Below are 26,656 nucleotides of genomic sequence, written 5' to 3'. Positions count from 1 at the left end.
CCCGCGCGGCACGCCCGGACCCCGCCGGCCTGAGCTGCGGCGGCGGCGGCGGCGGCGGGAGCCCGGGAGGCGGCGGCGGCGGCGGCGGCGGCGGCGGCGCGCGGAGACGTAGCAGCGGCAGCGGCAGCATGTCGGTCGGCGGAGCGCCAGTCCCGCCGCCCCCGAACCCTGCCGTGTCTTTCCCAGCGCCCCGGGTCACCCTGCCCGCCGGCCCCGACATCCTGCGGACCTACTCGGGCGCCTTCGTCTGCCTGGAGATTGTAAGTGGGGCAGCCTGGCGAGGGTGGCTCCCGGGGAGCGAGGACCCAGAGCGGCATCCTTGTCGCCCACCCACGCTGACTCCCTCTGCCTCCGCCCTCGGCCTCCTGCCCTTCGAGGTGGCTTTTCCTGCGCCCCTCTTGGGGGACCTCTGCAGGCTAGGCGCAGCCGCCTGAGCCCTCTTGGCCGGCACCTGTTACACTGGCACCTGCTCGCCCGCTGGCGACGGAAATGGCCTTAGAGAGCGAGCAGGCAGCCCGGTGGGGCAGAGGATTAGAGACTTTGGGAAAGAGAGAGGTGTTTGGGCTTGGAGGCGCCTTCGGAGACTCAGGGTTTGGCCAGGGGCCGCGCATTTGGCCTCGCCTGTTGCTAACCTGCCATTTTGTTGGGTGGTGCAAAGGTGTACCGAATACTGGGTGACCCAGAGGCTGCCAGGATGTGGAAAGCGGGGGCGGGAGGCACCAGGAAGAGGAGGAGGGAGGCTTTAGAGCTGGGCATGTTTTTACCCCACTCACTCTTGCCATTATTAGTGCCCTTTGGATTGGGGAAAGGAACGGGGCGCAGGAGATAGGGCAGGGAGAAAGGTGAGGTTTGTACGATGCAGTTGGCAGTTTCTAATCAAGTGGGCGTGAGAATGGAAAAGGAGTGGTGGAAGCCTGGCTGGCAAGTACTTCTCTGCCTGCCTCTGCACCTTCTCCCTTCCTAAGGTACCTACGAAATTCCAAACCTTGTCAACACACTTCGTTGGGCCTAAGTAAAGGTGGGATCACCTAGCCTTTGGTGCCATCATCCTTCTTGGGTCCTTCGCTTGAACTTATTAAAAGGAATTTTATGGAGTTGGAAGGTTTTGAAGCTCATTGTGGACAAGAGGGTAATGTGCAAATATGAATTGGGCAACCGAGGTTGCATCATGCCCTGAGAATGGCAAATAAATAGTGAAATGTTCGCAGTGCCTTTCCTGAATGCTGGTTTTGTTTGCTCAGTTTGGGGTTTTCATATCTTCCCCCATCCTCTTTGAGTTTGCATAACCAGGATTTGGGACACTTCGGTTTCACTTTTGTGCCTGGGGGGCTGGAACACCTTGTAAGCATTGGTTTTCTGCCTTATTATGCTAAGCCACTCTAAGTTAAATTTAGCTCAGATTTTAATCTGAAGGAATGGACACTAGTAAGTTACAGGCAGTGCCATCAATAATCATATAGTGACTGTTAGGCTAGTGTGAGTTTGAGTTCGTAGGGAGTTCAGAAGCATCCAAATGCTCGGGATAAGGAACAGGCATCCATGTGAGAAGAACAGGAAGAGTTTGGCATTGGATCAGCTGCACAGCTGTGAGAGGGAGACACTTTAGAACAGCAAGATCTGGGAAGAAAGATTTCATAGACTCTGGGCTACTTAAGTTCCAGGTTCTTCAAACCCCAGGTGTTTGCCTAACTCTTTTAGAAGTTTCCGCCATATCCACATGCTATCCATACTGGAATTTACAGAATGTTCATGTAAATATACTCGCTTTCTAAATTTCAATTAGAAGTTAACCTTATCCTGAGCAATAATATGAATGGAACCTCAAATTTGATATTCTGGTTATATGTTTCTGATATTTATTGATAGCTTTATACAGTTGCATATGTACATAGAGAGATACATATATATGTATATGTAAATATATGTATATAGGGGGAAAAAAAGCTTATCCATGTGCTACCAGGCAAATATCACCTCAAAAACAATCTACGGTCATGTGACACTGTCAGAAACACTGTCTAATTGTGGGAAGAGGGTGTGGAAGGTGACTTATTCAATTTCCCTTCCTCTACCCCATATCTTTCTTTTTATCTAGCCCAGTGGTTAGTTCTCAATTCTTGCTGTACTTAATAACTTGGTGGCTTTTAAGGTTGCCAGCCCAGACTAATTAAATCAGAATCTCTGGAGGAGCACCCAGGATCAGCTCTTTTTTTTTTTTTTTTTTTTTTTTTTAAGTTTCCCTGGAGATTCTAATACCCAGTCATAACTGGGAACCACTGATGGAGGCTTCCTCTAGGCTCTATAAAGAAGACAGTTGTAGGGCTAGGACTGTGGCTCAGTTGTAGAGCGCTGCCTAGCATGTGTGAGGCCCTGGGTTCAACCTCAGCATCACATAAAAAATAAATAAATAGAATAAAGGTATTATGAAAAAAAATTTAAAAAGAAGACAACTCTTTTCTTGAAAATTCAGATTCTTCACTTGCCTGAATTTCCATTGCTCCCCATCCTAAGAAGGATCCCAGACTCAAAGAAGTATCTGGTCCATTTCTCTTATTCATTTCCTCTGGCTTCTTACTTAGATAGAACAGCATCACTTCCAAAAGCCATTTTAATGTGCTTTTCACATTTCATGGTCAAACATCTTTATAAGTTTAAATCTTAAGTCTCTAGTACCTGTTTTACTTGCATTTTGCTTCCCTCCACCCTCCTCCAATAAAAAAGGATCAAAATATTCCAATGAAACTAGTGACCTTAGAGAAACAAGAGACCACATTGGAGCCAAACTTGTTGCTCCTTCTTGGCTCTCATCCTTCTGAAGTGCTTAAGTTGTTGGATTATGTATCTCAAGGACACAGAGATCAAGGCTGCATTATACCCCTCTGTGTAGAATGCCACCTTCGGGGATGTACAGATGGGAAATAAGTAACCAATTTCAATGCACCTTTGTTCCCAACTTTCTCCATACTTTCTACTTTCCTGATTTCTTTCTGACTCCCTAGTCAGTCTCCCATGGCTCCTCTTTAAACATTCCTCTCACTGGAAATTAAATATGCGAATTCCTCAGATACTCTACTAATAGTAAGTGATCTCCATTGAGGGACTAATTATTTTAGTCTCTGCCAATATTTCTGGGTATCTCCAAACTCCTTATTAATTTTGACCTCCCATTCAGGTCCATTTTTCCCCAGGGTTTCTTCATTTATGTCTGGTTGCCCTCTGAATCTTAACATGTGAAAACTCTATCCTGTGAAGATAGACTAGACTGTCAATAGGGTTCTAAGCTAATGATACCGTGATATTGCAGTTCCATTGTCAAATTCACCAGTTAACTTTGCTCAAAGTATTCAATCCCAATCCCCTTTATTATATTTCATTCACATCTTTCAGGTATAAGCCATTTGTTGGAAAGATAATACAAAAGATAAATAGTGCCAGCCTGCCAGAACCAGCTAAAGCAATTTATAATGCTGGTTTCAAAGGTGAAGAATATTTCACCCTCATATGCATAGTGTGGTTTTTTGAAACAGGTATGTTCCACTTCTGGATAACTAAATCACCAGCCATTTGATTTTTGGCTTCAGCTATACTTAACCAATGCATGCTTGCCACGGAGTTTACTACTAAGTTAATATTGCAAAGCCAAGCCTTTTAGTTTAGGATAGAAAACATCACCTTTAAAAGTTATCATTTTCAAAATTTCTCCGTGTTTCTTCAAGGAATGTTCTCTAAATCATTCATCAGGTGTTTGCTGAGTACCTAATGTATGCAAGACATTCTTATGGGAATAAAAATGTTAGGGCCTTCAAGCCCTGGTAAACTAGTTGAAAGGATATGCAGGAAAATAGCTTCCACTTGGGGAAGAAAGAGATCCATGTTGGATGTGGACTATCCTAAAACATTTCCAGACAGGCCTGTAAGAAAAATACATTGGAGCAGCTTTACTATTGAACTGAAAAAAATTATTTAGAGTTCCTGTTCTCAATGAGACTGTCTTGCAAAATGCACTAGAAAGATTGAACATAAGAGTATTAATCATGAAAAAGAAGAGAAGTCACTATTCAGTTTATTTTGTAGTTTCATTGTTCAGAAAACTATCTACATTCCCCAAATTATTCATTCACATCTCTCTTGATGAGAGAGACTGTAGGACTGTTTTTCACATGCTTAACAGCAGTGTTTGATGCCAGTGATTTTATTTATTTAACATAATAACATAATTAAGAATAGACCTTCAGGCCTTCCTTTATGCCCTGGAGATAGAATACATAATATAATTCTTGCCGTTAAAAAGATTATTGTCAGTCTGGCTTGGTGGCTCATGCCTATAATCCCAGTGGCTCAAGAGGCTGAGGCAGAAGGATTGCAAGTTCAAAGCCAGCCTCAGCAACTTTAGTGAGTCCCTAAGCAATGTAGCCAGAACCTGTTTCAAAATTTAAAAAAAAAAAAAAAAAAGAGCGGGGCTAGGGATATGTATCAGTGGTTAAGCATCCCTAGGTTCAATTGCTGGTACAAAAAGAAAGAAAGAAAGAAAGAAAGATTATTGTTTGGTGGAATATAAAGACAAGAAAAAATTACATTGGTATATATGAAGTGTTAAATAGGTTTATGAAACTGGGTGTGGTGGTATACACCTGTAATCCCAGCAGCTCAGGAGGCTGAGGCAGGAAAATCACAAGTACAAAGCCAGCCTCAGCAATTTAACAAGACCCTGAGCAACTCAGCGAGACCCTGTCTCTAAATAAAATGTAAAATTAAAAAAAAAAAAAGAGCTGGGGATGTGTTTCAGTGGTTAAGCACTCCCAGGTTCAATCCCCAATACCAAAAAATAAATAAAAAATAGGCTTTTGAAAATATTACAGAGGAGCAGGGTAGACGAGGTGGCTACTGGAGAGGCTGGGACAACCAACTTTAATGGTAAATTTGAGTTTAGTCTTAAATGATGATCGGCACTTCAATAGACAGAAAAAGTGGGGAAGAGAACTCTAGGTGGAAAGAAGGCCATATATGAAAACCTGAGAAACAGAAAGACAATGCATGGAGTTCTAGCAATTGTTAGTTTAACATGGCTGTTTTGAAGGTGGCAGAAACAGAAGGAAAAACTACAAGCAGGGTTCAGGTTGAATTTTGCTGGGGAGTAGGAGGCCAAGGCATTGAACTTATTCTGTGATGGGGAGCTGCTGAAGGACAGGGATGAACTTAGTCAGACTTGTGTCTTAGTCATTTTTAGTGAAGTTTGATGGTAAAACACAGAGATTGAAGGCAGGAAGATCAATGAGGGCGCCCATTATTATACTTTGGATAGATGGTGCTGAGAACCTGGAAAAGGTCCAAGGAAAGAATGCTGGAGAAGAGAGAGATCTGAGATTTAGGGGGCCAACCATGTATGTAATGATTGACATGCTCCTAAATGATACTAAGTCAGATTAGAAGATGTAACTGAGAGGAATAAAGCCAGAAAACAAGTGAATCTTAAAGGATGATGGTGAAGGGGAGGAACTGTCTAAGAGTCAGGTAGCATCATGCAGATAAATCTATACAAGGGATCTCAGGTTATTTTCAACCAAAATCTTTAACTATAACCTAATACATAAATATTTTGATGTGTAGAGTTTTCTTTTCTTGGCCAGATAATAAATTTTAATTGGAAAGGGACGTTGCACGTTTACTGTGGTCAAGAGGGACTGTCTGTGTTCATGTCTGCCTTTCTAAATGGGTTTTACTCCTATAAGTAAAATTCTTCCTTTGCTTGCATGTTAAAATATCTCCATCTGTGTGATGAGAGCCTTTACATTTTCATAAGAGAAAAGAAGCAAATGACTTTTCCACAGGTTATCATCAGCAATTGTTTGCCCTGACCCATAGCCCTATGAAAATATGAAGAGTTGAAATTTGGAAAACTTTAAACCAAGTTGCTGAAATGATTGACCTTGAGCTACATAGAATAAGGTCAAGGAAAGGAGATTTGTTTTGTATAGCCCAGTTGAAAGGTACCTGATATAAGAGCTGTGGACTTGGCATTGATACAGCTGAATGGAAAGGACCATATAATGACAAAGGATAGGAACAGGATTGGTGTGCACAGTATCATGCATGTGCAGTAAAAAAAAAAAATGTTATGCATTTGTTCTGTGGTGCATACTGAATAGTGTATGAGGGTATTATGGAAGAAGGCTAGAGTGGAGAAATGCAGCTGTGGCCTGCTTATGCTCTTGCCCAACTCAAAATGCAGTAGTTCTCCCCAGCTAGCTATAGTTTGACCTGAATTTCTTACATGATCTATTGTAGATAAGAGAGACAAGTCCTTTCATAGTCATCCTATATGACACTCATAACTTTGATATAATAGCATTCAGCAAGAAGAAGGTAAAAAGAAAAGGGGCAGTGATTTGTCCGGTTCTTGCCAACATCAGGGCAGTGGCATGCAGGAACACTACATGATAACTAGTTATGAACATGAAAAGAGGATTTTGAAAATCAAAGGAAATTATGAAAAGAATATATAGGGGGCAGAACATATTTCTCCTCTGTAATATGGGTTAATTTAAGGTTAGCACCTATTTAAGTAGCTGGAATAGAAGTTTGGGTCAAATGGGGAAGAAGAAGGTAAAACACATAATAGGTCTCTCAAACGTATTTCTAATGTAAACCTAAAAAGCAAAAGGTATTTTTCAATTAGTCTATTTTGTTCATAGGCCTGTTCTCTATATGTCTTTTTGTTGTTGTTGATTCCCGGAATTCATCTTTACTTTTCTTAATTAAAACAAAACAAAACAAAAAAACAAACCTTTCCGACTTCTACCTCTAATTTGGACTGGTCCCCATCCCAGACCAGTCTGGGTGGAGTCATATGGTTACAGGAGGGTGTCAGGAGGGCAGGTGGCAGAACTTCAGACCTATCTGCATCAAAAGTTCCCACTATTACATCATGGCAATTGCAATAACAGTGGGTTAACTGGGAAAATTGGGGGCCCAAGGAAGATTGAAAATGAGTATCATAGACTTGCAAGAGATGCTGCCTTTCCAGAACTTTTCACCCCAGTTGCCTAAGATCTGTGGCAGGTGGTGGTGGTTGCCAATAACCACTTGAAAATTGAGAAGTGCATGATCCTGCTTTACTAGTCTTCTTGCCTGTTTTTAAACACTTGTATTATACCCAGCTGGCTACAGTTTGACCTGAATTTCTTACATGAACTATTGTATATAAGAGGGTCAAGTCCTTTCATAGTCATCCTATATGACACTCATAACTTTGGTATAAAGTGGGCTGGGCTCTGGACAGCTGTGTGTTCCCAGTATCCCAGGCTGCACTTCTGGAGAATTTTCTTGTGGAACCATTTCTTACACACACTGAATGGTTTCCATTCATTTCAAGGAGGGTGTAACTGAATGCCATATGTAGAAAGCACTGTCCTGAGTTCCGAGCTTTCAGAGCTGTTTAAGACAATGTCACCCAACCTGATCTCACAACCCAGTGGGCAAAAGACATGTGGGGCCATGATTTCAGTCTAGTTGTTTCGAGTGCTAAGGAGGATACATGCATCAGTAGCCACGGAAGCACCAAAGGATGGCATCCAGCAGGGAATTCTTTCTGGAGTACTTGGTGATGCAGTTTAGTTATAAGAAAAACTCTTGGTGGGTACATGCTAGACAGAAGATTGGCCAAATAAGACCAGTTCTGTGTACAGAGAATGGGATGAGGGCCAGAGGCTAGAGTACCAAGCAGAGATGGTAGAAAATGGAGCACTGCTGGGGAGAAGGTAGGCTTGGGGAGGGAGGCAGAATTATTCTCCAGTGTTGTTACCCCTGGGCTGCAGTTACATTGGGAATGAGTTTACGCTTTTGTGGCCTGCCTTGTGAAGTTTCTACCAATTATTATTTTGTATCTGTTGACTGAAATGTGTTTCCAGCTTAAAAACAAAACAAAACAAACAAAAAAAAACTTTCACAATACAAATAGTAAAATGGAGCTAATTGTAGATAACCTTTTTTCTAGATGATAAGTTTCTGACTACATTAAAAGCTTCTATAACCATGTTTCAAGAGTGAGTACCCAGTAAGCAAGCATCCACTAAAACAGAAGGGTTTAATAAGTAAGTAAGGTATTCTGAGGTTTTAGGGGGCCACAAACCCCTTTGTGATTCTGATGGAAGTTGTGGACTGTGTCATCAGAAAAAAATGCCAATGTACTTCTCTACCTAGTTTTCTGTGGTCATGGAATCACCGGGAGAATGAATAGAAACCCTTCTTTAAAATGAACACTAAACCATGGGAGGAGGCCAAGGGAATAATGTCAAAAGCTTAAGCTCTGGAAACCAGTTACTGGGTTCAAATCCCAGGTCTGACATTATGAATTGTATAATTTAGAGGAAGTTATTAATAGCTATGTACCTCAGTTACCTTATCTGTAAAGTGGGAATAATAATATTATGTTTCAGGGTTTTGAGAATTAAGTTGATAGAAATAAAACCCTTAGAATGGTGCTTGGAACATAAGAGCTCAGTAAATGTTAGCTAATATTTCTGTTATCATCGTTAGCTTCACCCTCCTGAGTAAACTCCAGAAACCAGACTGGGAGACAGTCTAGGGGTTTCTTTTTCTTTTCTTCCTCTAAGTTTGCTGGCAGTTCATTTTCCCTACAATGGAATGATAAAATGTCCCGTGTGTAGATAATAAGAGTATTAGAGGAGCTTATGTTCTCTACAGAAAATTCTAAACAATGAAGTATTTTTCTTTAGAGGTGTTCTTACTCTAGTCTCTTCTACCTTCAGATTCGCTTACTTTTGTCTATCATCATTCCAAACGTTAGCTGAAAATAGGTCAGAGTTGAAATTAGCCTGTTTATTTAGTATAATAATAAAGGGTGTATGAAGAGGTACTAAATTAGTTTGAAAATTATTGGCTAAGATGTCAGTGTTTGTGTATAAAAGCAGATTATTAGGAAATTAGTGGCATTGGAAAAGAAAAAAAGGGGTTTTGCAAAAGGAATCCTTTGGGAGCCTAGGCAGGTCTTCCAAGTAGGAGACGAGTTGAGAAGTCAGTAATTCAGGCAGTCAGTATGGTTAAGAGTTGCTTCCTGCCCAGTACCATGTGTTCCTGGGGGCTGGGCATTTTTAACAGTTCACAGTTTCTAGTTCCAACTCAGAGGGTTCAGCTTAGTGTGTCAGTGGATGAAGGTTTCACTGGTTTTCTTATGGGAGGGATTAAGCTTTTTCATACCTTTCTGGTTTGCCAAGGCCAAACTAAAGTGACAAATATATACTAAACTATAAAGAAGATCAGTTGCTTTAGGAGTGGGCAGCAGTGTAGTGATTGCAACTCAGAATGTATCTGAGTACTTGTGTGTACTAGGAGGGTTTTAACTTTGCATCACATGAAAGTAGAGTACCTGCCTTATCAGAGCTACTCGAGGTCTAGAGTCCTGAGGCTGATTCGGTTCCTTAAAGCATTTAGCAGCTTTGTGCATGACTGTCTCACTTTTTAGGACACTAGAGAGCAATAGAAGGCAGTGTAGGCTAAAGGTGAGAATGTGGAGTTGGATCCAAGATGAGAACAACGTGGGTGAATCATGGCATTCCAAATACCTTTCTTCATGCTGTGCACACTCTGCAGTTGCTATGATACTTTATCAACTCTTCTCCCTCAGATTTTAACCATTTGGTGCTCTGCTTTTTGCCTTTAGAAACAAGGCTTCTCCGTTCAGAATCATCTCTCCTAAATGGAGACACTGATGAGAGCACTCTATCTGATGAATACTCTGAGCTTACTGAAGCCCAGAATTCAGAAAAGCAGCAGTAATCATGAAAGCTCACTTTGCAATGTTGGGGCCAGATTGGGAAGCTTGGGAGGAAAGTTCACTTTTGTCAAAAGGAAATTATGAAATAGGGAAGAAATAATTGTGTCAAAGCCATAGTGACCCATCCAAGCTTTTTGAGGCTCCTGAAAGGAAGAAGGCTCTTCATGGTGCACTTAGCTATATTCTCCGCCTGTCCTCTGTTGTTTGATGCTAGCCTTTGAGCAGGACTTGCACCTGGACTTTGTAGACTCTCTGACTTAGAGGTGGTGCATGTGATTACACGAGAGAAAGGGAGGGATGTTGACGTGCTTCTTCTCTCTCCTCTTTCCATGCAGCACACACACCACAGATGAGAAGCAAATTGGGTCACTTTCCATGTAAGCACTGTTTCCTTTCCAAGCCTTTGAGTTGTGGGAAGAGCTGTGATTTTTTAGGACAATTGGACAATTAATCCAGACTGTTGTACATCAGGGCCTCCCTGTCCAAGCCCAGGTCTGTCTTGAGGGCTGACTCCTGCTGTCCTGCCTCCCTTTCCTGAGTCTTCCTGTTGCATTTCCTCCCAGCCTCCTCCTGTCTTGCAGAGCTCACTGTGCTGAGCTCTTTTTATAGCACTCACCACAATCTGCTCCTGCATCAGATTAAATGGTGTCTATTTCTCCCTTATTTAGGACTTCTGGAGCAAGAGCCTTGCCTTTTTTTCCCCCTTGAATGTTGTTCTCCAGTGCCTATCAGTAGGTTTGGGGCTACCTTTGCGGGGGTATAGTCCACATTTATTAAGTGTTGTGTTAATTGCAAAGGATTATTTTTAAATGTGAATTTATCACAATCCCTGAATCATAAGATTGTGCTTATGTAGTTAGTCTGCAATAGCCAGTTGTTCTTTATCATCTGTTAGATTGCCACATAGGTTCTTAGTAAATGATTCTTGAACTAATAGATATTTAGTATTTATGTGCATTTCTCAAATCACATTTAAAATAATGTAGTGAGAGCATAAGACCACCAGAAGGAGACTACCAGAAAGGGAAATCTAGGATAAAAAGAAAGATTGACCCATTAAAGACATTCTTGTTGCCTTTAAATATGTATTAAATTACGTAAAAGTGTAGAAAATTTTTTTAATCAGGAACAAGTTTATTCAGTTCATAATCAATGAGAAGAGGAGAGCTAAAATTTTAATATGCAATAATGTCATCTTATTTAAATTTATTTTACAAAATATTCTGGGTTGATTGTTGATTTTTCAATTGAAAGTAGGACTTGAGGTGTACTATTACTAAAAGTACAAATTTATTAAACTGGTGCTTTAATTATAATTTATTATTAATAATTTCCAAAAATGTTTCCTCAAGCAATAATAAATTGCTGAATGGGCCTCTTTTAAAACTTAAATCAAAATTTATTTTTTTTAAATTTTAATTCTTGTGCAGTTTGGATGTTATCTACATACTTAAGATAAAGATGGTTATTATTTTTTAATATTTGGAGCTCAAAGTGTTCTCATATAGACACTAGTGTGTTTGTTCACTAAGTAAATATTTGAGAGCATTCTGTAGGGAAAAGGAAAAGAGATTCCTACCTGCCTGAGGCAACCTCAGGTCAGTTGTATGGCTGAAGTTTTTGTGTTGTTAAGTGTAGCATGGTACTTGACTAATGGTCAGGAAAGGCCTAACGCGTAAAGCAGCATAATCTGCCCATAAGCTCTGTCGGTGCAGGTGGAGTGCAAGCCAGGGGAACTCAAGTACAGCATCTCAATGGTGTGACAATCCCCCCAGAGGGAGAGTGTCCAAGGGGAGGGAGGGGCAACCTAGCAAGAGCTGGAACTCTGGAAAGACTTCAGATGATGGGCTCAAGGTCAGCTATGAGTGGCAGTTTCTCAGATATGTGCTGGAGGGAGTGGCATTCTGGTCCAGCAAGTGGCAGGCTACTTAGATGTGCAAAAGCCTTGGGTTTTGTTCTTTTTCCTATAATACAAAATGTGAAGGGTTTTGTGGCATTAGACAAGGATGAAAAAGGTCACCAAAGCCTGGGATGCTGTGCACAGGACAGGACGTGCCCTTTCTTATTTTAATGCTGGAGTGCAGCCCGGTGGTCTTGGAGTTCATCACCTTCACTCCCACTGTTTCCTCTCCTGTATTCTCTCACTCAGTCCTACTTGGACAAGCGAGAAATCTAGGTATTTTCCTTATCTTTTTTTTTTTGTCATGTCCCAGATTTGACCCATCACTATCATCAGGCTACTTCTACATCTCTCTCTAATCTCTGAACATCTCTTGGTCATCAGTGCCCTAGTTCTGGTTTGCACACTGTTGTTATCAGTCTCCTGTGTGGTCCTCCATCCCTGCATCCTTTCCTCTCCAGCCTGTTCTCATGCTCCAGCCAGAGAAAATTCTAAATGCAAATCTCAAACATACTGTTTCCTGTTGATTGTGGCCTGCCTTTGGCCTGCCTAGCTCCTTGGCCTGACTTTCAGGCCCCTTCTGCTAAGTCTTCAGCTAGGATTCTCATGTGGTATGGTAGAGATGGCTTCTGCCAGGCTGAGCTCTGTTCTTCACCTGAACCCCACTCTGGCAGCTCTCACCCCATCATCTCAAGACCTGCTGAAATACCCTACCTTCCCTCTGCTTGACCCTCAGCCCTGTCCTTGGGATTAGTGCTTATAGAAAGTGTTTCCTGGTTTCCAAATCTAAATCTAGAGCCCTTGTTATGTGGACCTATCCTACCCAGTATTTACCCAGTTGTGACATTTACTGAACAGCATTGTAATCACTTGCTCAGTTATAACTTTCCTATAATAGGCTGAGAGTTCTGTGACAGCAGAAACCAAATGTAGCTTCTCTGCCATTTTATTCCTGGCCTCTAGCACAGAGCCTGACATGCCACAGGTATTTATTGACGATTTGATCAATGTAAAGTACTTATTCCAATGTCCAGCACATTGTAGATAATAAATAATGGTAGTTTTATTGCTTATTATCATGTACAACAGCTGCAACTATTATTCTCTATATAGGCAATAATATCAAATATACAAATAGGTCATGAGAAAGACCTGGATGTGACAATGGATGTGAAAAATTAGAAAGTGATAGTTCTTTATTCGTAAACTCTCTAAGACTTGGTGAGAGCAGAAGGCAGTTTATCATGATTTGAAGAGTAACTACAAGGAGAAGAAGTGGAGACCAAACAATTTGTAAAATGTTTTCTGGACATGAGAGTCTATCCACGGGCTAGTAGTTAGAGAGGCAGTGGGATCAGAGGAATACGTTTTTAGATGAAGAGAAAATGCTGTGCATGTTCCTGGGCGAAGGAGAAAGCCCAGCAGAGAAACAGGTGTGGAGTTGGATCTGACCTCCAGGTAGAAGGTCTAGTTTCACCCCAGGCACCTTTCATGATAGAGAAATGATGAGAAGAGAGGTAGGAATGTGTGCATGGTTCTGGAGAAAGGAGAAAAGTGACATTGATAAAAAGCAGATTGAACTTTGTTGTCTAAAAGGTATTTTTTTAAGCAAATCCATTACATTCTTTCATCTTTTTTTTCTTTCAGCTGCTCGGGGGTCTCGTCTGGATTTTGGTGGCCTCCTCCAACGTTCCCCTACCTCTGCTACAAGGATGGGTCATGTTTGTGTCCGTGACAGCTTTTTTCTTTTCTCTTCTCTTCCTGGGTGTGTTCCTCTCTGGCATGGTCACTCAAATCGATGCCAACTGGAACTTCCTGGTAAGGAGTTTCTATTTTAAATCTCTTGCAAGAAAATGTAAGAGACTGATTGATATCTCATTCTGTTTGGAAATGCCCGAGTCTGTCTTCTGTTTGTTACCATCTTTAGGAGAGAATGGTTTCAGGCCATGGGTGCTGCTAAGGTGCCTGCTGCTTGCCTTGATGGACAGCAGAGTCCCAGTTTGTGAAATTCCCATTTAGTGGAGCTGAGAAATCATTCTGTTTCTCCTTTATGGCTCATAAATGAAACAGGGTTTCATTTCATGCAACAAATGAGTTTCATTATAATTATTGAACGATTGAACAGATGCATTTTGAGAACCAAATGTTTTCACATGTTTCTTGAAATTTTCCATTGATTTCTGTTTCATATATTTCATTATATACAGTGGTCCCTCAGTATTCTAGGGGGATTGGTTGCAGGCCCACCATCAGGATACTAAAATCTATGGATGTTCAAGTTCTTTATATAAATCGGCACAATATTTGCATATAGCCTATGCATATTTTCCTGCATATTTTGCCATCTGTAGATAACTTATAGTACAAGAATTAGTAAGGTATACAAAAAGTTTACAACCACAGTTTTTAAAATCATGACATCATTAAGTTGTACCAAATTACTTTGTTCTCCTGTGTCAGAGATGTTTTCATGATTGTGTCACTCATTCTCTGGGACTTATTTTAGGAAGACCCAGTGCAGCCTGATTTCAATCCATGGTGCCAGAGCTATCGTGAAATTCATGTAGAGCCCCAGGAAATTTCGATCACACTTTTTTAAGTTTTAAAACTTACAATCAGACCTTCAATCAGGCTTTATATATGTTCTTTCCAAGTATAATAACGTTTTGCTCAGCAGCTCTAGGACAGATGTTATAGGAAAATATCCCCTGTTTAATTTATAGAGCATGAGGAGAGCTGTATGTACTCTGCTTGTTTCAGCAGCTCCTTTATGACTCATAAATGAAACAGGTTTTCATTTCATGCAACAAGTGAATTTTATTACAATTATTAAACAATTGAACAGATACATTTGAGAACCAAATGTTTTCACATGCATTTTTCACATGCATTCACATTTTTCACATGCATTCACATGGTGAATGTGACTGCTTGTTCATCCCAGAGGCAAGAAGGGCAAGTGGCCCAGCTTAGTGGGTGCAAGGATTGCAGTCCTTCACAGCCTTTGGGCTTGGGTCTGGTTTGCTTAATAGCTATGTAACCGTGGGCAAAATAGTTAACAACTCTAAATTTTAATTTCTTTTTCTAAAGTGGTCATAATAATACCTGTCTGACCAGAGGCTATTAAAGAATAATGGAAGTAATGAATTACATAGTGTTTCCTTCTGTCTGGATTACAGCAAGCAGTCAATAATTCTAATTCCTTAAACACACCGAGGCTTACAGTTTGGAATTTTGAAAGTCCTTCCATTTCCATTAAATTGCTAATGTAATCTATTTCTACATTTTTGCCCTAATTTCTCATTATTAATGAGAAAATATTTCTAATAGTCATGAGATAAAGATCTAAAGTCCCAATCAGATCGAAGATAGAAGCTTCTTCTTCTCTTTGTAAACACCTGGTTTTTCCATAATAAGTGTAAGAATGAATCAATCTCCAATTTTGGTAAGGGCCACCGGGTTCTTTAAGTATCACACTCATAGATATTAGGCCAGTTTCTTCTTCTGTAGTGCTATTGGTACTATTAATAGTCACTGTCCCAACCCATTTGCCTCTTCCCAAATGCTCCACCCACCACTCTGACACTTCCCTGGACCTTTCTGGATTCTCTAATTGCCCAGTGTCTATAGGAACCTGCAGTGGCCAGCATTCTGTCTAATTGTCTTTCTAATTGGTTGATGAACATTACTTAATAAAGGTTAAATATCTTGAAAGTATAATTCCTGGTCTTATTAGATCTATATCTCTATAGTCTTTTTTTCCTTTTGCTTGTATGAAGTCTTATCTTTGGTATTGAGTACAATCATGCATTTGGTAACTTTTTATTTTTCCTAAACCTGTATTTTCTGCCCATTTGTATGTATCATTATATCTGAGGTTCAGAAAATAAAATGTAAGAGTTTTTGCTATATTAAGTAAACCACTATATGAAAGTGACAATTGAAATTGGAAAGATCTATCAGTTTGTGCCATAGGACGCCTGCCAAGTTTATCCTGGTTTTTTTTTTTTTTTTTTAGTTGGAATAGTCCACTCTTACTGAAGCAGAAAATTGAACAGGTTGAGAATCTTTTATCCAAAAGGCTTGGGACCAAAAATATTTCATATTTTAGGGCCCTTTGAATTTTGGAGTATTTGTATATTGAAATGTTTACTGCTCAAAATGTTTCAGATTTTGGAGTATTTCAGATGTCAGATTATCAAGTTAGGGATGTTCGACTTACAATAGCAACACACACCACATAGTACAGTAGATGTCGTAGTTTAGGGCTTGTCACATGGTAGACTTGCTTTTCACTGAGCTAACTCCTGCCCCCGGAGAGTTTATTAAATGCTTTCATTTTTGGAAACAGGGTTCCTTTTGATAGGTGTGGTGGACCATATCTATAATCTTAGATACCCAGGAGACTGAGGAGGATGGCAAGTTCCAGGCCAGCCTCAGCAACTTAGTGAGACCCTGACTCAAAATAAAATTAAAAAGGGATGTAGATTCGGCTCCATACAGAGCAGTTGCCTCACAAGTTGAGGTCACTCCTTGTTTGTTTTCCTCTTAGGCATTTTTCTTCTTTCTCATTCATTTTTTATCACATTGCTGGCTTTTGGAAGGTTTCTTATTACATCTTGTACACACTCAGCCAGGAAAATTTTCGAGCCATACTTATCATGCAGTCAGCACCAGATGGTAACAATTTTTAATTGCGACATTCTGGAAATGTTAAAGATTAATTGCTCAAAAAATAATTATTTTCTCTTGTGATAATATTTTAATTCTAACTGTATAACTTGCATTTTAATAAATAATTTACTTCCTATCAGTGTTTGTTATATGACACTGTCTACCATATTCCTTCTTATTGATCATGCAATTAAATTCGTATTCATAGTACTAGATATGTTCAGTATTTTTCTCAAGCTTTCTAACCTTAGCATAACTGTTGACATGAAAGTACAATATGTAATAACATATATTAAAATCTAAAAACTTGCCCTATTCTAATCCAGGGAAGAGAAGATTTTGTTTTGAAACAGTTTGTTGGGTTCTTGTTTTTATTTTTGTTTGGTGGAAAGGTGTTAATACCATTGTTAGCCTTACTTTAAAGAAGAAACTCCATATTTCTATCCTCCTTTTCTTAGGGAGGTGATGTTCTTATTTTTAGAAAATTGAAAGGAATTATTTTAAAATCCTGTATAGTTAAACATGCTTCCCAATATTCCTTCTAGGTAAAACTGGCACACATTTGATCAATTTCCAATATATTATAAACATTTAACAACTTAAATGTCCTGAGCCAGTTTTCTGCCCCACATCCATTTACTTATTTGACTTTTAGGACAGCTCTTTATAGATAGCAAGTATCACTGTCTTCATTTGTACAGGTGAGAAACTTAAGTTCACAGTGACTGCTGTTCCTTTTCACGCTGATCTTCTGTAACCAGGATTCCCAAATATATGATGCTGCTGTTTTTACTTTATCAACTAGTTAGTGAAGGTTTGACCCTGGACCGAAGCACCTAGCATGGGCTGAAGACAGGAATGTGGGAGAGAGTCACTTGTTGCTGAAAAGATCCAAGCTGTGTTTAAAGCTCAGGTTGTCTAAGACAAACGTGATGATAAGAGGGCTGTGTTTAGGGTGTGTGAGCACTGAGAAGATTGGCAGAGAGGAGGCCATGTGAAGGAAACTCAGAGAGGGACTAGGATCATCTACTAACGAGGGCACACAAACAGTAGGCCCTGACCAGAGCATCAGCAGCAGCTGGAAACTTGCCTGAAATCACATCCTCAGGTTCTACCCAGACCTGCCAAGTCAGAAACTCTGGGGGTAGAGCCCACTCAGTTGTGTTTCAACAAGCTCTACAGATGATTCTGATGCTTGCTGATATTTGAGAACCTCAGGCTTACCATCCATGACCTGGGTGGTCCAAAACAATGTGTGAACCTTGCAGAAGACCTTCTTGCACATGTCCCACACATGAAAGGCATTGGAATAAGATGACCCAGGATAGCCAGTGATCAATGTGCGTGTAGCTCTCTGAGGCTGGTCTGGAGTATTTTCTGATACCCAGCCTAGAAATACGGTGGTGTAGCAGGCCTGTGGGTGGTTCTCGAAAAGTTTGCTGTATCAGACAATGGCAGTAAAGGAATGACTTACATAATTCATACATTAGTTAAAATTATGTAAGGGCCAAGAAGGAAAAGCATATGTGTCATCTCAGGCCCACTGGAGAGCAGACTCCGATGGATTTAGAAGTGCATGAGAAACTTTTTGTTCCTTTGTGCATTTTTGGTTTTGAGGGGGAAAGGAAGAGAGGAAGGAAGAGAGGGAAGGAGGGAGGGAAAGGGAGAAGGGGAAGAGGAGGAAAGGAAAGAAGGAAGGAGAGGAAGGAAGGGAGGGCAGAGTTTCAGTTTATGATATTGTCTTGACCAAATAAGGGAGAAGCTGCAGAGCACAGCCCACCCTCTAAGATCTTGTGCTGGGCACCAGTGACCAGGCACCAATGTCCCCCCTGTGCTGTGATTAGTTGGGAGCTGCCCAGGAAGAATGTGGCCTTGGCTCAAGCCCCCTGGCACATCTCAGGTCCACTGAAGCTCAAGGTGTGGAGTGTTTCCTAGGAGCCAAATCAGGCCAAGGTGGCCAATGTTCAAAGAGGTAGGAGGTAGTGAAACAGGCACGGATTAGATCACACGAAGTTGCCAGCTGCGTCACCGCATTTTATCTTTCCCTTTTAAGATAAAAGAGACCATTTCTAAGGATCGAGAAATGAGGATCCTTACCCTGTTAAGTAAACGCCTACTGATCTCAAACATTCTTTCTCAGTTTTTATTACTAATGAATATCTAGCTCACTTACATTGAATCCCTAAAAGCAGTAACATTGAAATTTGAATTTTGACCTTCATCAATGAACATGTGTTTAATAACCACACAAATTTGAATCTCTCTTCTTTGCAGTTGATATGTGGCCAGTATATAACATTTTCCTTATATCTTTCGAAGGTATTAGTGAGTCAATTAAGTGGGAGTTGTTTAATAGAAAATAGCTTTAACATTGTGTCTTTGTAATTCTCACCCCTGATTAGTTTGTCCAAGCTGATTCTTCTGAATGTATAAGAACAATTCCAGTGAACAGTATTATTTGCTTCATGGACATGTTTTAAAGAACCAGGGCAATAATCCATTTTGTGAGACTGCTTTATCACTAATAGGAACAGTTTGATAGAAAACAAAATAAACTTTGAACCCTCATAATGTTGGTAGAAATGTAGATTAGTACAGTATTAATAGAAAACAGTTAACGGGTTTCTGAAAGACTTAAAAATAGATCTCCCATATGATCCAGTGTTCCAACTACTAGGTGTATACCCAAAGGAAGTGAAATCAGTTCCTTAAAGAGTTATTTTCACTCCCATGTTCATTGCAGCATTATTTACAAAGGCCAAAGAATGGTAAAGAAAATGTGGTGTACATACACAGTGGAATACTATTTGGCTTTTAAAAAGAAGGAAGGAAATCCTGTAATTTGCAAAAACATGGCTGAACATAGAGAACATGTTTAGTGAAAGAAGCCAGACACCAAAAGACAGATACCACACCATCTCACTAATATGTTGGATCTAAAAATGTTGAACTTATAAAGGAAGAAAGTAAAATTCTGGGTAATCAGAGGCAGTAGGGGAGGAGAGGTTGGAAGATGTTGGCCATAGAATACAAAATTTTAATGAGGAGGGATAAGTTTAAGAGATCTCTTGTAGAACATGGTGACTGTGGTTAATGACAATGTTTTCTTGAAAATTGCTGAATCAATTTTAAATGTTTTCACTAAAAAAATAAAAGAGGATGGTACGTATGTGAGGTAATGCATATGTTAAGTAGCTATTCCACATAATGTATGCATGTTTTAAAACATGTTGCACAGAATAAACAATTTCAATTTTTCAACTAAATTACTATTTTAAAGAAGAAAAGAAAAAATAACCTTTGTGGGATTGAATTGTACCCTCCAAAAGTTTTGTAGGGTTTTGAGATAGTCATTTGGGGTGAAAAAAGAAAAAAGAAATTCTTTTGTAAAATATATATAATAAATACTATTTAAAAGGACTAATAATGTATATGAAATATGTTATATACGAGTACTATTAAAAGTAAAGAGAAGTTATTGGTGGTATATTAATTCGGGTAAGACAATGTACATTTTAAGAGTTATACTACACATTAATTCTAGCAACAAAATGACCTAATATCTCTCTACTTTTTGTAGAGTATGAGATATATAGTTTTGAATGGAATATATTAATATATATCATATATTATATGAATTCTCTGAATTCAATGATTTAATAAGTCTGCTGTACCTTTCAGTATATGGGATAATGACCTAATGATAAAAATAATTGCTCAAAAATAAAGTAATTATGAAAATATAGAGCTATAATAAAAATAATGTAATTTACTGGTATTTTACTTGAACTTAAAGGTAGCATGTTATTCCTTTTATGGTAATTAATATTGATCCCTATATATCTTAATCCAAATTAAAACAATATATTTTATTTTAAAATTTCATATATCAGAAGATTTGCCACTATATCAAATAAAATGGGTCCATCAATTTTCATTTGGAGTCTAATAGCCTGACATTGCTAAAAGCATCCAAAACAAACAGTAAACATAGTTAAGTTTACTTGATTAGTTATTCTGATCTTTCTGAACTTAAACTTCATCACTTGAAATAAGGAATAGAAAAAGTTCTTCTTTTAATTGTAGATGTCTTTCCCCTCCTCTTTCAGGATTTTGCCTACCACTTTACAGTGTTTGTCTTCTACTTTGGAGCCTTCTTGCTGGAGGCAGCAGCCACCTCCCTGCATGATCTGCACTGCAACTCAACCATAACCTATGGCGTGCAGCCTCTCCTGAATGATAACCAGTATAACATCAACGTAGCGGCCACAGTAAGTGTTCAGTGAGTACAGTCTACCGGCACCAGCCTCCACTCTCCAGGTCTCTAAGAAACTCCTCAGGCCACAAAAGTCTCTTTAATAATAGCCGTCAACATTAAACTATAATAGCTGCTTAGCTGAACAGGGACCCTACAAACAATATACTGCTATCCCCTCAGTGTTGTAGATGATTAAACTGAAGCACACCAAGCCTGACATTCATGTAGAAGGACAGTGAGTCACTACTGCTGGACCTTGCACAGCACAGTCTGCTTTGTAAGAAGAATCAATTGTGTTGTCCACTTATTTAAATTTTCAGACATGATAAGGGAGATTTGTTCCTGGCTTTGCTCTTTAGTATTCTGTAATGTTGTTAATTGAAAATAACTTACCATAGACCTGTCATGTAGCAGGTAATTTGCTAGGGTGGGTGAGGATGAATAAGTTGCAATTCCTGCCATTGAGGAGAGTGCAGGTGAGCAGGGAAGGCAGGAAGCCATTATAGTGGATGATGGCCAAGGGAAATGTGTTCTGTAGGGAACTCTTTAAAATTTTTATCCTCTTTAATTCCTAGTATGAATTTGTCATTTTGTGTTCATATAGGGAATTTGAAGAAATGATATGTTTTTGTTTCTATAGGTAATTTTTTTAGACTGTCACAAGTGGAAATTATTTCCTGAAATGCCTTGATATTGAACAGATTATATAGCAAGTTTAATGACCCTAGTATTTTACTGTTTCACCCAGGAAGCCTGTAAACAACCCCATACGCACCATGTAGTCATTGAAATCTGCTTGGAAGAGCACTTTATGATAGAACTTTCTGGAGTAATAGTGCTTTTTATATGTGTGCTATCCAATATGGTGTCCACTAGCCACATGTGGTTATAGAGCAATTAAATTAGCTAGAAGGACTAACTGAATTTTTAATGTGACTTAATTTTAGTAAATTCAAATTTAAATAGCCACCTATGGCCAGTGGCTGTCCAGGTTGAACAGTTCAGGTCTAGAGTCTGAGTTTTGAGGGGTAGAGGACAGATGATTTTAAAAACTGTGATAATTTTCAAATCTGTTAGGATTTTCAAAAATTCATTAAGTGCCTACAATGAATTACACTAAAAGTAAGATTACAACAGGAAAAAGTCATGCTTCTGGATTTGAAAGGGAGACAATTTGGATGGATAATTTTAATATTTTCTTTTATAAAAAAATAAAAACATTTTACTTAAGTCTTAAAACTTTGAAGGTGGGGGAAGTGGGCCTTGAATCTAACCCCTGCTCTGTTTCCATAAAGTCACCTCTACCCACTTCATCATCCCTAAGGGCAGAATGAAATCTTTGGAGTCCCTGTAATCCAAAGCTCGTGGTTGGAAAAACATCAATTTTTAACAATTTCACAAAGCGAAGTTCAGGGACCAGGAGCTGACATTTTTCCTTTCTGTTAGTCCTCAGCCCCACTGGATTTTCCTTACTTGTTTCTTACTTCCAGTCCCTCCCTTTCCATGGTGTCAGCTGGATCTCACTACCTTCTCTAGGATCATTGAGGAAGCCCCATTTTGGTCTGTCGATAGCAGCCCTAAGCTCTGACTTTGACATGGATAGTAAGATCTCAAATAGGTGAAGAGGAGCTAATGTCACCAGGGCATAGCCTTGCCCTATGGGCGAGGCATGTTTTCAGAGCTCTCCGAAGTGTAATTCTGCTCTGGCTCGGTCTTTTCTGTTACTTTGCCAGCTTTCCTTCACTTTTCTCTCTGCCTAAGAGAAGCTGCCTTAGTAAACCCAACGCATGCTTCAAGTTCTACCTAAGTCCCATTTCATCCTCACACTCCTAAGTAAATCTCTAGTTCCGGAGTGTGTATAGCACTGGCATGTATCAGTCGTTCACTGTGGCATTTTATTGCATGCTTTTCTTTTTCTTTCAGTATATGTACCTAATGATTCCTTTTCGTTAGTAATAGATATTGAAATCAGTCGTTCTCATTCAGAGGATTATGTGGAGATTAGAAATTTATGAGAAAAATAACAGAAGGAGGGTGGGAGAATAGTGGAATGGTAGTTGAATTGTGAAAATGTTCTATAGGTGAATCTGCTATTCCTTCCCAGAGCTGTAGTTTCCTGGATAAGAATCCCAGCACAAAATCATAGTATATTATCATACTGAACTGCTTTGTCCTGCAGTTTTCTAGGGATCATAATCCCCAAAACCTGAAGACAAGATGCACTGTGTGTCTTTGTGCCCTGAATGCAGTGAGGTGCATGTGGTTGGTGCTGACGAAATCCTCACTGACCCCTAAGGATTCAGAGGAGGTACATCTGGTGCCTGAGGACTGTTTCCCACATAAGATAGCCAGCCCAGTGATCCTGGGTTCTCTTCATTGAGTTGTAAATAGAAAGCATTCGATGTATCTCCAAGTTTTGATACTTACTGTCTTTGTTGGCTATGAATCACTATATGAATAGATAACTCATATTGAATTTTTTAATACAATGCCTGGGGTTTTATAAATACTTAAGAAGTAACCCCCCAAAATATAAGTGAACCCAGTAGTGAGCAAATGTCCAACATAAGGCTGTCTACTCATGAGAAAAGCACTAGGGGCTAGGATGTTTAAAAAGAAGGGGTAAGGGTGTTAAGGTTAAAACAATGGCAAGTCACCAAAAAGATTATTATAAATCATTTCATAAATGCTGAAGTATATTCAGGTAAGTCAGTCAGTCTTCAAGTCATTGCCCCTTAGGAATGCATGTTCTTAAAGTCAGTTATGAACCTGATATTAGTTTTCATTTCTTTCTCTTTAGGTTTTTGCCTTTATGACAACAGCATGTTATGGTTGCAGTTTGTGTCTGGCTTTACGAAGATGGCGACCCTAACACTCCTTGGAAACTAATAGTCGTGTGTTAGTTTCATTTGTCTATTTTGTAATATGTCCGATCAATTTGTATGCTGTGTTGTCCAGATATAACAACATTCCAAATATAATCTGTTTAGTAAATAGAGAAAATCTTAAGTGCAAGTTTTGGTTTATTTCCTTGGTGGAATTTTAATTTTATTATGATATTAAGTGGAGAAATAGCCTTTCATTTTATACCTCTTTACAATTAAAATTCCCATAATGTTCCTAAAATATACAGGGATCAATCATGAAAAAGTAGCATCCCTTTTGTTTGCTCAGTCACCTGAACCTTAATATTAATAGATTTATAATACTCCCTAAAACTTACACATTTCAAACAAGCTTCCCAACTGAATTCCATCTTTTAATGTAAAAGAAGAATTGGACACTTTTTCTGCAAAGAACTAGATGGTCCATATTTAGGCTTCATGTATCATACATTCCGTCTCCATCGAGACTATTTAGTTCTGCCTTTGCAGCATGATAGCAGCCATCGTCAGCATGTCAGTGAATGAATGTGGCTGTGTCCCAATAAAGCTTTGTTGACAAAAAGAGGGGATAGGCTACGTATGGCCCACAGGCTATGGTTTGTCAACCTCTGGTGAAAAACCTTAGTTATGTGTTCTGTATTTTACTGAATTGATCATGAAGGTTTATAAACCTAGTTAGACAAGCCACATGACATTTAGTCTCATTATGCAACAATCACACTGCCTTTTGTTAATGGTCAAATACTTACCCTTGGAAGGACATGTAGCTTCTCAAGCTAATTCTAACAGAGTCTTGGGTATAGGGAAAAGTAATTTGTGAAGTGAACCTTACTTGCTTAATCTAACTAATGATCTCACAGCTGAGCAAGACTCTCTCCCGAGTGTTCTTCAAACAGGATCCCCAGAGACCATCAGTGACAGCTGGAACTGGTATTCACCTACTTATGTCTTACTTCGGTTTATTTATGCTTCAGATCACAGTTGTTTGCCAGGTGCATGAATATAAGAATATTTATATATGTGAAGCTTTTTCAAATAGAGCTTTCTGAAGACTTAACTTTTTACTTCTAATTATTTTGCATTACTTTTTGAATAGAATATTAAATGTAGCATAAAGTTGTAGATTTCATGTTTTGCTAAGAGCCCAGATATCTGTGTTGCTTTTGCATTGGTGACAGACAAAATCAGTTGAAAACAATAGCACAAAAAATGAAAAAAAAAATTGATATAAAAAAATTAATCTTTTAGAGACACTGGTCATGGAAACATACCAAAATGGCTTGAATGGGACTTGGGGTTAGACCATGGCTCCCACCATGCTCTCCATGCATTGTATGTCTGTTGCCCTAAGAAGGTCACCTTTGGGAACAGAGGGCTTTGGGATTGCTTTACTGTTTTAGCCCTCTGTATTCTGGCTGAATCGCCCACTAGGAGTGCCATGTACACATTGGGCAATTGGGTTTCATGGAACATGGAGCAACCATGAATGAGTAGCATGATCAATGCCCAGTGATCAAACACTATTTATCTGATACTCCCATAGTAAAAAGAGCCTTGTTAGAGCTTGGTTTGTGATAAAATCATAAAGATAAAAGAGATGTTTCAATATATAGCTTGGGAAAATCAGTCTTATGACTTTATGCTTTCTATAATATCTCACTTCCTTGATTTTTCTAGGTCCATACCACACACCTAAACCTGTATTATGAATTATATATTACAAAGTCATAAACGTGCCATAAAGATATATTGTATATTCTACTTGGAATCATTTGAAGGTAGTCTGCTAGAATTTAGTGGTGAGATTTTATTTTTTTCCCCTAAGGTATAACAGGCTATACTTGGTGGCATTAAATTAAATGATTTCATTAAAATGTGTTGGTGGCACTTTTGTAAATGGACTGCTTCTAGATCTTTAAGAACCAAATCTAAAATGCCTAACTGTGAATACTTAGATTTGTAGATTAATCGCATTCTGGATTTGTGAGTTGAGTGATAAAGCACTTGAACAAAAATTATAGCATTTAAGAATTTCTTTACATAGCTGTAAAAATGAGAAAGTGTTGGTTGGTCTTAAAATCTGGTAACTCCACTATGAAAAGAAATTTATTTTATAAGTGTTATGACTCTAATAAAGTATTCATTTGATAATCTCTTTGGTCATCTATTTCTTATACTATTCACTTTGAAATTCAGTTAAAGGTTTGATATAAACTTGATAGAACTTCTAGACTCATAAGAGTTCTGTTTTAAACATTGTATGTAAAAGAATCTTTAAAAAAAAGTGAGTAAATCTTTTTTCCTTGATGAGGCAAGTCTTTGGAAGTAATAGTGAAAAGGAAATTCAAATGAAAATTCTACTCCATTTTATTCAAAGAACATTTATACAGTCCACTATATGTACCATGCATTTGCTAAGTGTTTTTTTTTTAATATCAGCTTTAATCCTCATCATAACCTGAAGGGGTGGATACTATTATCTTGTTTAAAAGATTAGGGTACTAAAACACACTGTAAAAAAGATTAAGGATCACATACCTACCAAGTGAGAAAATGAGATTTAAACCCCAACAGTCTGGCTTCAAAGTTGAAGCTCTTAATTTCTATTTGTACCTCAGTTCTCCCAGAGTTTACATTCAAACATGACCCTCTTTTCCCAAAAGAAATTTTTAGCAGAATGTTTAACATAATTGTTTGTAGTGGATGTCATCTTTTAGAACATCATTGTCATGATCAAAGCTCATGATTTCAGTTACAGGAACTTGGGCCAGACCTGCACCATGGGAAAAATGTTAGACACCTCTATTCTGCAAAGGCTCCTGAGTGCATGGCTGCCTGTTCCTGTTGTCTTAACACCAGCATGGACCATGGGTTTCAGTAGCTTCATTACCCTGGCTTTCTAATCATTCCTGGAACTAATTTCAGAAGGAGTCTCTCTAGTCAGGTACACATGGACTTTATACATGGACAGTGAATTTTCATCTCTACACAGTCTAGAATATGGAATTCTAGTCATTATCATGAAAGTTTTGACTTTAAAATGCCATGCTTCTAGTTTGTTTCTCAGTGAGCCAATGTTTTGGGTGACAACATAAGGTGTTCATGGAGGAAGAGATCATCTTGGGGAGGAGATCATCTTAAGTGTA

The 26,656-nt window shown here is 39.0% G+C and overlaps 1 protein-coding gene across 2 annotated transcripts; it reads left to right on the top strand.

The window, feature by feature from the left end:
- Nucleotides 1–25,661, top strand: Mal2 (mal, T cell differentiation protein 2). 2 transcript variants are annotated; one of them, XM_078016753.1, is made up of 4 exons: nucleotides 1–260; nucleotides 13,341–13,511; nucleotides 20,477–20,649; nucleotides 23,426–25,661. In XM_078016753.1, exons 1-4 carry the CDS (start codon nucleotides 129–131, stop codon nucleotides 23,439–23,441), a joined length of 492 nt encoding a protein of 163 aa, XP_077872879.1. In that variant the 5' UTR covers nucleotides 1–128; the 3' UTR covers nucleotides 23,442–25,661. The 2 variants fall into 2 exon arrangements, with proteins under 2 accessions (XP_077872879.1, XP_040149636.2); XM_040293702.2 differs by having other exon boundaries at nucleotides 3–260; nucleotides 20,477–20,638.
- Nucleotides 25,662–26,656: the final 995 nt, after the last annotated feature.

This window comes from Ictidomys tridecemlineatus, chromosome 7 (genome assembly GCF_052094955.1).
Source record: "Ictidomys tridecemlineatus isolate mIctTri1 chromosome 7, mIctTri1.hap1, whole genome shotgun sequence".
In the NCBI taxonomy this organism is placed as follows: domain Eukaryota; kingdom Metazoa; phylum Chordata; class Mammalia; order Rodentia; family Sciuridae; genus Ictidomys; species Ictidomys tridecemlineatus.
The sequence above is the reverse complement of the archived record's forward strand: the minus strand, read 5'-3'. Positions and strand labels throughout refer to the sequence as shown.